The following is a 12,262-nucleotide window of genomic DNA, read 5'->3' as shown; positions in this document are numbered from 1 at the left end:
TCAATTTCTACAATTATCACACACTATGTATAAATGAATGAAACTCTAAAACAGTAACAGAGAATCAAAAGAAAGAGTGACTTCAGGAAAAATTTCTTTTTTTTTTCTTCCAAATTTAATGCCAAAATGCTTTTCTCTTACAGAGGGACATTTTTACTTATTTTTTAACCAGGAAGGGTAAGACTCCTGATATAGAGATGGCAAAAAGGTAGCACAGAGGGAGTGTCAGAGTTATACTCTGTAAATCCCTCATTAGCACTGTTGTCCAAACCAGGAAGTCCAGCAAGGAACAAATATGAAAATTATTAATTACTAATAATAATTGCTAGCACTTATATGGCCCACTGAGCAAATATCATCTCATGTGAGATAATATATCTGAGAATAATATTTGAGAAAACATCACAAGAAGACTTTGAGGTAGGTGCTAGTATTATGCCCATTTTACAGATAAAGAAACTGAGGTAGATAGTGGTTAAGTGAATTACCCGGGGTTACATAGCTTTAAGCATCTGAGGGCAGATTTGAACTCAGATCTTCCTGACTTCAGGCTCAGTACTCTGTGCACTTAACACGAAGAAGCCTAGCTGCTTCTTTGCTTGTTTTAGCTTACTCACTGCAGAGTATACTGTGTGAGGTATTTCATAAATTAAGACATCTGAAATTCAGAGCAAATCTGTTTCTGCAAAGCCTATAGTCTGGACAGAATAAATAAATGTCTGTCTATATACATATGTGTGTGTACACATATATGCACATAAATCTGTATGTATATAAATATATTAAAGAAAGAATATATATATATCAATATATGAAGAAAATATATCAATATATGTATGCATATTATGGTTATATATGCATGTGTGTTTATATACATGCAATATGTATGTATATATTTTTCCAACATATTTAATGTATTTTTCAAATATACACACACATTTATATTAATATGAACTCTGTCTTTGGGCTCTGAACTGACGCAATCATATAATTCACTATCACAAATAGGAGATGTATAATGGTAGATCCAAGAGTTGGTTCCCACCAAGTATGACCCAACTAATGTGAGTACAGCTTTAAAAAAGAAAGAAAAAGAAAAGAAAAGAAAAAGAAAGAAAAGGTCCCAACCAAAACCAATATTTGGATTTTCCATTGATGTTTTCTTAAAGCAGTATAGTTCTTCTCCAACATAATGGATGAAATCCCGTTCCCTAGCTTCCTCTCCTGAGACTATCTAAAGACAATCCTGTATCTGAGAATCTGTGGCACCTTGCTGGAATTGAGCACTTATAAGTACCATTAGTGTGATTGCCTCTAATTTTAAAAGATTAGCCATCAAAATGATTAAAATTGTGCAAAAAGTGTTTGGATGCTTCACTAAAAAGGAACTGGCCGAAAACCATACTGCAGTTAATTTGACCTTAAACACAGAAAAGTGATTATATAGAGTACTTAGCTCATTGTGTTGGGGGGGGAAGAAATCTTCAGTGTATTGTAGTACCCAATGACCACCACAAAGGGGCGCACACAATACATCCAAAGTCACTAGAATCCTGACGGGTGTCTTCTTTGCATTTCTCCCTCCCTTGAAACCTACTGTGAACTATTAAAAGGAATAAATGAATGCTGGGATCACTTTATATGTCTCATTTTCTGGTTTATGAGGGACAAAAATAGAACACACTGATTCCCTAGCCTCCGCGGAATTTGAGAGTTTGGGTAAGAGCTGTATCCCTGTGCTGCTTCTAAGAAGAAATTCAAGATAACGCGGACCATGGTGTACATTTTCTGTCTGGAAAGCTAAACTTGAGCCTCACAATTATAATGATTTACTATTGTTAGAGTTTTGGCTTATTTGTTTTTTAAAACCATTGCTGGCTGTTTTTGTACTCAACACAAATTAAAACCAGAAACTCCATACTTTCCCAGTCAGGTGATGGCTATACTACCCAGGATACTGATTTCTTAGAAAACTGTGAGATTTTTAGCAAAGGGTCACATTCTACAAAGAAGAGCTGATCTCAAAGGCATGGAAGATTAGCGAAACTTTTCCAAATCCTGGGGTGCAGATTTGTCCTATTCAATTTGGCTTCCCTAGTATTCAGTCAATCAGGGGACAGCAGATCCTTTGTCCCCCTTTCCAGTTATTTTATCAGTCAATTTTAAAAACAAAAGAAAGTACTCAAGGGAAGGCAAAAGAATTGTTTGTTTGTTTGTTTGTTTGTTGTTTTTAAGGCCCTACTTTAACTAGTGAAAAACAAACAGGCTTTAAACATACACAAACCAAAGTGAAAAAAAAAAAACATGGAAATCTAAATTAGGCTGAAATATTAAAACAGAAAGTGCAAGTTGATATGATTTACAAGGTCAACTAGCATTTCCAAAAGTTTGAATCAGTCCAGGACAAAAGGGACAAATCCCCAGAAAATTAATACTTCACTGATTCATTTACTGTATAAATTAAGTTAAATGTAGATTAATGGATAAAGAGCTTCTGGGAACCAGAGTACTGGGTTCGAGTCCTGCCTCATACACACATTGCATATGTAGCCCAGCAAATCAGTTAACCTTTCACTGCTGTATCTAGCTCTCCTCCAGAGTTCTTAACCTGGAATCTATGACCTTCTGAGAGAGAGAAAGATAGAGAGAGAGAGATGGAGGGGAGAGAGAGAGAGAGAGAGAGAGAGAGAGAGAGAGAGAGAGAGAGAGAGAGAGAGAGAGAGAGAAACAGATAATAGACACAGATATGGTAGACAGATGATATAGACAGATTAGATAGATAGATGATAGATAAGAGATAGAGATGGCAGGTAGTCAGATAGATACACAGATAAGATGGCAGGTAGATAGATGATAGATACATACATTCATACATATAGATGTAGATTGACAAGTATATTTCAATACAATTAGCTTCCTTTGCAATGCTATATATTTCACTTTAGACATTTACAAGCATTGTTCTGAAAAGGGTCCATCAAAGGTATTCAAAATCCATGCAAAAAAGAGGCCCTACTCTAAGGCTCTGAGTTGAAGAGAAGGTTCCAATATGCATTAGTAGAAGATATTTCATCATCTGGGAGCCATCTATACCAATGAAATCACATTTCTAATCCCTTAGTTAATGTAATTTAAAAAATTGAAAGTAATTAAACCACCAACCCAAAAAAGTAACATTATAGTAAAGACAAGAATAAACTTACATTAAAAAAAAGTAATGCATGTGTCTTATGCAATATTTTGTACAAGCAAATGGTCACAAGAAAATCTCATTTGCAAACACCTATATGTATATGTGATTACATACTTAATATTACACAATAAACAAATATATATAATGTAGACACACAAGTATATATTTATATAAACAATGTGGGTGTTTATGTGTGTGTTTAGATAGATGAATGATAGATGAATGATTGTTAGATATAAATAGGTAAAAAATGGGTAGCTAGACAGGCAGGAAGATGGATACATAGACAGATAGATAGGTAGATAGATGGATGGGTGGATGTGTGAGAGAAAGAGAGAGACTACAGAGAGAGGGTAGAGGGAAGAGGAGACAAGAACAGAGGAAAGACAAGAGATAGAGAAAGAGGTAGGGAAAAAGAGAGAAAGAGAGAGGGAGGAAGAGAGAAAGTGAGAGTCAGAGAGAGAGAGAGAGAGAGAGAGAGAGAGAGAGAGAGAGAGAGAGAGAGAGAGAGAGAGTTGTATGCATTCTGCAACCTCCAAAGAACACAGACCTCAGAGAGAGACTACCTATATGAAAGGCTTCAGAGAAGTTCAGAGAAGCTTCTTTCTGAAAGGTTAAAGAAAAAGCCTTTAAACAAAGGGAAAGTGCCACACAGTTTTGGGAGCCTTTGCTGCTGGCTTGGAGACATATCTCATAACACAGCCTTCAGCCTATCCTAGGAGAGGGGTTAGCAGAGAACAGTGGAAACAGCCTTACACGGTCAATGCCTTCAAGGACAAGTCCCCAAGACCCTGTTATATGCCAGTGTTAACCACGGCACAGATAGAAAAACTATGTTTATCAAGATTCTAGGGAATTTAACTTTTTAACTCTGGAATAATACATCCCCCTCGATTATACAACACCTCGATCTTTGGCTTTCGCTATGGTGCAGTCAATAAGAGTCCAGCATCTCTTTTGGAAGTACATGGAGCCACACCAAAAGCAGCCCAGAAGGGTTTTGTTGTTTTGTTTTGTTTTTAATTGTTTCTCTACAGTTTAAATTCTGCCCACTCCTTTCATCTTGCAGTGGAAGCAGCTCAGAGTGGGTATTATAGAGGCTGTAAATATATGCTATTTCTTCTCAGGGCAAGGGCAGAATTTTGGATTTGGGTTAAAGAGACTGAGAAGCAAAGATCTAAGTAAGGGTGAGATAGAGAGAGGATGGTGACAAAGTTTAATGCTGGCCCCCTCAAGATTTACCCCACTGATGTCCAACTCAAATAGAAAGGAGCCTCTAAAAATACTTAAAGGGCCCAGCCAGTGCATATTACCTTATTCGCATCTATGGTCTATTGGATTTTTATTTTTTGTGTGTTTTGGCCACACTGGGGAGCGTTACAGGCTCACTTCTTCTGCTCCAGCCCCTGCATTTCTAGACTAATTACACAGTACTCTCCTCTATGCCCTGTGCTTCAGCCAAACTAGTCTTGCCATCTCGCTTGTGACTTTGCACGATCTCTCCCTCAAATGCAAGCTTCTCTCATTGCCACCACTTTGTGGAATCTCTACCTTCCTTCAAAACCTATCTCCAACATTATCTCCTTTCCTACACAGAGCCTTCCCTAGTCCCCCAGCTACTAGGGCCTCTCTCCCCAAACCACCATAGGAACACTCTGCATATACTTTATAGATAGATAGATGTAGACACAGATATAGTTTCATGTACACGCATCTTTCAATAGAATGTAAGTTTGCTGAGGGCAGGGACTGTTTCACTTCTGTCTTTACTGTCGCTGTTGCTGTTTGTCCTTCCTTCTCAAAGAAGGCCAATGATGTCACAAGAGCGATATCTCCACATGCATATGAATTGGATTTAAGTGCCAGGATCTAACACAGTGCCTGATGTTACTATGGTAAGAGTTTAATAAATGCTCATTGACTGATTGATAAAGTCACCAAATAGATCTTAAACGTAGGGTTTTGAACACAGTTTATGCTAAAACAACAAAAACAACTAATTCCATTAAGAGCCTCCAAATGAGCGGTGGACTGACTCTCACTGAAACCTGAAACATCACTTGCTTAGACTTATGTAACTAACTTTCAAAAGCTAGATCAAGACTTTCTTCTGTCAAGATCAAGACCTTCTTCTATCTCTGGGTCATCTAGCCTAAGTCCCTTATAGGATATAGTGGCTAAATCAACACTGAAGGAGGAAATCAGTTCTTAAACCAGTCAGCTTAGTTCTTAAATCCAGTCATTCTTGGCCCCCTCCTTGCTGTCCTACTGAATCAGCAATTGAAAGCCAGTGCTTCTCAGGCCATGGCCTTGACCAAGGCCATATCAAGAAGAAAGCTGCTGAACAGCAAAGATCTTGGGAACCTCCCATAATTCCACACATTCTTGTTCTGAAAAAGTCATGTTTCAGTCAAGAGAATCATGAACACGGGTTTCTTTTCAGATGTATAAGCAGATATGGTAAAACAGGTACTCGGGCTATTTAATTCATAGGAAAACATCAACAGGATCCTCTGAGGTCACCACATTTGAGAAGGAATGGAACTTTCTACCCGACCTGTTGAATATGATAGGGGTTTGCCTACATTTAAGGCAGAGGTTCTTAATCTGTAGGTCTTGAACTTGTATGTGCACATATATGTAAATGTACGTATATATATATATATATGTATTTATATATGCATATGTATATACATATATGTAGATTTCAAAAATAAATTTATTTTAGAATCCTATATATTTTAGGCACTTAACAATATTATATTTTAAGAAGGGGTCCGTAGTCTTTATCAAATTTCTAAGGGGTCCATGACACACAAAAGTTAAGAACTCCTCATTTAATGAACATTTTGTCTTTCCTATTGATCCTATTCCTATTAGCTGCCCATTAAGCAGCAAGATAACGGGGAAAGAATGTGGGGTTCAAAGTCAGAGGGCCTAGGTTCAAATTCTGGCTCTCTCTTATGTGACCTTGGCTGGACAAGTCACTTAAATTCTCTGGGTCTCAATTTCTTCATCTTTAAATTGAGGGGGATCAGCCCAGATGGCTCTGACCGTTCATTCTAGCTTCCAAAGCCAACATCCCATATGTGTGGTCACTGATACTGTAAAATAGCCGCAGGACTTTTATTTAAAAGTCATCCATTGCCTAGAAGAGAGTATAGTAACTGGGAGTCAGCTTCCTCACTCAAACATGATCACTGGAAGTTAATAAGTGACCAGGCCCATTGAGGCAAATGAGAAAGGTTAGATGTTGACCTTGACTTCTGCCCATTTGTTCCGTGAGTTTCAGTGCCTGGTTTACAAATGAACTCAAAAGTCTAGTGTTCTCAATTGGGCAGGAGGGGAGTTGGGAAGGGAGGGAGACAAAGGAGATGCTGGCTGATTAAAACAAATAAAATACATTTTTTTCAGTGACTTCAAAAGGAGTATGAGCACTCCTAACTTAAGAGTCTGGAGGGACACCACCACATTATTCCAAATCCACCTGACTTGATCTACAAGAAAGTTTCCCAAAGTCACAGCATGCTGAAGGCTATCCCAATACCCTAATCTGCACATTGAGAGATGCAATATACCACACTCTCTCTCTCTCTCTCTTTTTTTTTTTTGGTTGAGCGACTTGCCCAGGATCACACAGCTAGCAAGTTTTATGTGTCTGAGGCTGGATTTGAACTCAGGTCCTCCTGAATCCAGGGCTGGTCCTCTATCCATGAGCCACCTAGCTGCCCCCAATGTACCACTCTCCAAAGTGATATGGCCAACTCTTTTTCTGTTGTTTTAAACTTATTGAGGCTTTCCCCATGATATTTTGGTGTTCCTTCTTCGTTTTTCAGTGGACCTGTAATTTCATCTCTCTAGGAAACTCCCCAGGAAGAAATGCCTCCACCAAGGCAGGCATTCCGCTACAACATTCTGCTAGGAAACAAAGTTTTGTCCTGTCCAGGTTGAGTGATGTGCCCAGCCAGGGTCCCACGGACAAAAGCTAGACTCGAACCTGGGTCTTCCTGTGTATATTTCGTATAGGCAACGATGTGTGCATGTTGTCTGTCCTAAGGGAATGTTGAGCGCACACAGAAAGTGCTGTATTCTCTTTCTCTGTCTATTTCTCTCTGTCTTGGTCTTTCTTTGTGTCTCTCTATCTCTTTTTCCCTCCTAACCCCACCCCCTACCACACAAACATATGCCTTTATCCTTATCCCCTCATCCCTCATAGATTCATCATGGGACCAGAATGGTTTGAAATTAGGCTAAAAAAATCATGGGTATGAAAGACAGGCAGAGACAGAGACAAAGAGAGAGGAGATAGAGAGGGGGAAGGGGAGAGGGAAAGAGGAAAGGGAGAGGGGAAGAGGGGAGGAGGCGAAGAGGGAGGGGGAAGGGAAGAGAGAGAAGGGGCAGGGGAAGAGAGTGAAGGGACTGGGAGAGGGGGGAAAGAGGTGGAGGGAGGAGGAGAGAGGAAAAAGGAGGAGGGGAAAGGGAAAGAGGGAGGGGAAGGGAAGTAGGGAAAGGGAGGGGGAAGAGGGACAGCCAGAAAAACAGAGAGAATGTTTTTCGGTCTCCAGTGGTCAAGGTCCCTACTGGCTGGCAAGAGGAGGAAACAAGTTTCCTGAAGCAGGGATTTGAAGGCAGCATTGGTGAAAATGTGATGTGTCACCTCTTCCTAAAAATAGTAATTCACACAAGATCTGTTCTCTGTGTCCTTTTGGAATCATCCATGATAGGTCATCAAGCAGATTCTCCAGGATAGAAGGCCAAGCCCTGGAAACAACATTGAAACGCAAAACATTGCTTGGGGGTATTCTGACTATCAACCTGGGGCCTTGTCCCATCATTCCAGAGAAAGTTTATTCAGTCATAGAAAACAACAGAAAAATGTTTAGAATGGCCCCAGTTTGGCCTGCTAGAACATAAGCAGGAAATCTGTGACCATTTCTCCATGCACTAGTTAGCAGGTTACTCTCCATTAAAGACTCTTTTTGGTGGTATTCTGGAGTATTAGGGAGAAGAATGGACCAGGTCTCAGGAGATGTGTGATCCAGGGCAAGTCCTTTAGACTTTTTAGGCCTCAAATTCTTCATCCATAAAAGGAGGGGATACGTGACCAAAATATGTTATTTGTAATCACATTCCCAGTTGCTGCAGGCAAGGCCATGCCTCTCTCAACTCAAAAATATCAATTAAACCAGTCATTTGGCTTCTGGAGAAGAAGCAACAAGCGGATTGAATTTTGTGCTTTTCAATTAATTGCTTTGATGTCACGGAAAAACCAAGAAAAAACAAGCTGCATCTGGATAAGAGGTAAGAAGGGGGTTAGGGGATTAGGCTGAAGGTGCCAATCAATCCCCTCACTGACTTCAGATTTTTCCTTAACTTAAAACTTGATGAACTAGAAAGGGAAGAGGAAGCTGATTATATCTCAGCACAGATTCTCATTCTTCCTTAGAGACTTTCCCCACCATAGCTTCAGTGTTATCTATGCAGGTATTTGTGCACGCCATCCTGCAAACCTTCACAATGACTTACACTGAATTTCTCAATCTACCCTGTAATTTTTCTCTGCTAGAAGTTTATTTCTTAAGCTTTCTAATTATAGGCCAGTCATTTTCTCTAATCTTTCTTTGTGCAACTATCTTTGGAGCCAAAGACAGTGCTCCCACTGTCAGCAAGAACAGCTAATAGAAAAAAAAGAGGTGGTCCATATTGACCTGGACTCACCCCAGCTTCCTGGCAATCTAGAGGCTGGAAGGAGTGGGGGAAGGGAGGGCAGGTAAGGGGGTTGAGATAACGGACAGTATTAACAGAAGGCAATAAGGGGTGGGGAAGGAGGAAAGTGATAAGAGCATCATAAAGTGTGAGGGAAATGAATGGAAGTAAAGAAAGATCAAAGCGGGGAGCTAGAGCTTCCATCCCAGCTGGCCACATGCCTCAATATCTCTGTAAGCATTCATCCCAAACTTCCAAATAGCTGAAAAGGACTCTCCTTCTAATACATCACTTTATCAGTATTCTAAGAAGGAAGAAGAAGAGAGTATCTGGAATATTTACCTTCAAGATGGGAGCCATAAAGACCGACAGGCCAGTCAGAATAAACACAAGAGTTCCAGTGACTCTTTGTTCCCTGAAATGAAACCAAACGGTTACCTCCTGTTTTCACACGTACGTTCCTAGCTCCTTACTTCCCCCAAAGAACGTGAACCATTCAGGTCAATGTTGAATGTGGCTCAAATATCGTATTATTAATACCTTCAGGGCAGTGTACAAACTCAACGCCTAAAAAAAGACTACCAACTGACCGGCTCGTTAAACTGCAGCATGGGTTTGAAGGACTGATAGGATAAATGAAAAATCTTCCTGCTAAATTCTTTGCTCTTGATCGACAGGTTTGTGTATGAGAGACAGGAATGAAAAAAATCACTCTTGTTTGACAGTTACTGGCTTGTTTGTATTCATAATTTTTTTTAAAAGCACTTTGACCATCTACAGAATAATTTTTCTTTCCCAGGAGACAACTATGATATTGTCTCATATGCTGGCTGACAAACAAAAATAAGTCTGATCAGGTTCCTTTCCAAATTAGTGATACTTTTAAAAAATATCATTCACACCCAGAACCTTCTTCCCAAAGAATTGGTCCATCACTGCCATTTTGGCTAGAATGACTCCATTCTCGGGGCTCTACAAGCAAGCACATACAAGGAGGAACCTCTGGAAAGTATACAACAGGCATGATACAGGTCCTGCCTCCATGCCTTTAGAGTCACTTTAATTCAACTGGTCCAGGTCAGAACTTCTCAGTGGTGAGTTTCAAGGCAGAAAATTCCATTGTGAAGATGCTTATCAAGGGCCAAAATTCTGATTCGTGGGCAGGCATCAAAGCTTCATTGAGGTCCCAATAAAGCTAAAAGGTGGTCTTTCTATTCTCTCTAGGTAAATATGACATCCCTGAAATGTCCTCTGGAAAAATCAACCCCTTAGGACAATGTCCCATATTTAGTCTTTTGCCCTAAAAGGAAAATTGGTTAAAGAGTCCCAACCTGGGGTGAACTCGAAAAAGGCATCAATGACCATGCTGTGGCCAAAAATTAAATCCTTCCTAGAATATAACTTGCAGGAATGGACTAATCCCAACTGGCCTTTTTCCTAGCTTCAATTTCATTTGCTCAAAATGAAGAATTGCATGCATATGTGTTATGATCCCTGAAATCTACATAAGCATTGGGACTTCTTCCTCTAGCTTGGCACACCTGACTCCTAGAAACTTGGGTTGTTCTCCAGGTGCAGATGTCTCCGTCTCCATCTTCAAACTGTCAATGTGAGCAATGGAGATGACAGTAGCAGCCACATACCACGGGAGAGCCATGAAGGAACATATAATCATGAGAATGGCCACCCAGAAGAGATCCAGATGGTAGCCAGCTCCCTTCTGTAGAGAGGAGAAACAAAGTTATCGTCAGAACCAATGCCTATTGGGTGAATAGCCAATGGCCACTTGAAATGGAAAGCATAAACAGGGCAGGGGGAAGGAATAGTATATATGACTATGAAGAATTAAGAGAAACTTGGTTAGACTTATAGGGACTGATGCAAAACCAAATGGGGCAAGCCAGGAGAATGATTTACATGGTGACTGCAATAATGGAAAGGAAAGCCATGCTGAAAGACTTCAGAACTCTGATCCATGAAATAATCAATCACGAGTTCAGAAGACTAATGCTGAAACTCACTTCTATTCTCTAGGCGCTCTCCACTTCATCTCCTGCCTTTCCCCTCCCCACCCCTTCTCCCTCAGGCTGAGAATAACCTGCACCACCACCACCTCAGCTCCTTAGAATTCTAATCTTCCCTCAAAGTCAAGGTCACAGTCAAGGGCTTCCTCTTTCTTGAAGCCTTCCCCAATCTTCTCAATTGGTAGTGCTTTTCCTTTCCTCTATTTCCCTTGACCCTTTTTGCATATTCCCCTGGAGAAAGTAGGAAGGTAATAGCTATTTTAGCTTTGTCTTTGAATTCCTAGTACCTCGAACACTGTCTTTTTTTTTTTTTAAGCAAATTGTCTTAAAAACAGTTTGGAGAACTGAATGAGTCCCCTTCCTCCTCCTGCCCTTAAATGTGGAGGACATCTTTTTATTTTATTCTCTTGTTCTAAAACTACAATTTTTCTTAATGATTTCTTGTAATATTCCATAATAATAATACTGACATCTTCCAAGATTTAGTCTTTGACCCTCTACTCTTCTTTCTTAACATATTCTTCCCTTGGGTATCTCATCTATTCCCAAGTTTTCAACTACAACTTCTGTGCAGATGACCCCAAAATTTCTCTCTTCAATCCTGATCTCTCTTGAGGGCTCTGGTCAATGGTTTACTGGAGCTCCTCATACCAGCTTGTGAAAGCTGATTGTTAAATGTTCTATGTCGGCATTTGCTCTCTCAGAAATTGGCAAACACTATAAATCGGGGCTTGATTTGTTGTTTTGATGGCTGTCCTGACTTAGGAAAGTTAAGGACAAAATGTCAACTTAATCTAATTTAAAAGTGTGTCATTGTACTTTTTTCCCCTGGACAACAGGTTGTTAAACAATTACCAGCACACCCTGCCCTGCGTGCATTTCCAAGGGTCTGCTGGACATATGCACTTGGATGTCCCGACTTTACTACAAATTCAGCATACCTAAACTTGAATTCTTCCTCCCCTCCCCCTTCCTGATTTTTCCATTTGTCATGTTCTCTCAACTAACACAAGTTTAAAACCCCTGGAATCAATTTGACACCTTCAATTAGTTAAGCCACCTTCATCTTATATAATAGAAAGTGGAAAAAGTCCTGGACTCTGACAATGACTCCAGTGGTCCTGTATCTTTATTTCATCTGTAAAATGGGATTAATACTACCTCAAGTCTCTCCTAAGGCTCAAATGAAAGGTGAGTGAAATACTTTGCCAATTCCAAAGCAGTATGTGAATATCAGCAGTAATTAGTATTCTAATCCTTTTCTTCAGTTACTACTGATAGAAGTGTTAATGGATTAGTTGGATAACCCTTAAGTCTTCTCTTGTTCCAGCTAAATATC

The 12,262-nt window shown here is 39.9% G+C and overlaps 1 protein-coding gene across 2 annotated transcripts in view; it reads right to left on the bottom strand.

The window, feature by feature from the left end:
* Positions 1-12,262, bottom strand: part of SLC4A4 (solute carrier family 4 member 4) — a 398,910-nt gene that overhangs the window by 17,258 nt on the left and 369,390 nt on the right. For both annotated transcript variants that reach the window (XM_020988496.2, XM_020988499.2), the window contains exons 19-20: positions 10,441-10,619; positions 9,242-9,314 (exon numbers count right to left, since the gene is read on the bottom strand). In XM_020988496.2, coding sequence (XP_020844155.1) covers positions 9,242-9,314; positions 10,441-10,619 — 252 coding nt within the window. The remainder of the gene's footprint in view (positions 1-9,241; positions 9,315-10,440; positions 10,620-12,262) is intronic.

The sequence above is a fragment of the Phascolarctos cinereus genome, unplaced genomic scaffold (assembly GCF_003287225.1).
Source record: "Phascolarctos cinereus isolate Bilbo 61053 unplaced genomic scaffold, phaCin_HiC Scaffold_9;HRSCAF=440, whole genome shotgun sequence".
NCBI lineage: Eukaryota > Metazoa > Chordata > Mammalia > Diprotodontia > Phascolarctidae > Phascolarctos > Phascolarctos cinereus.
This window is presented reverse-complemented; position numbering and strand designations above follow the sequence as displayed.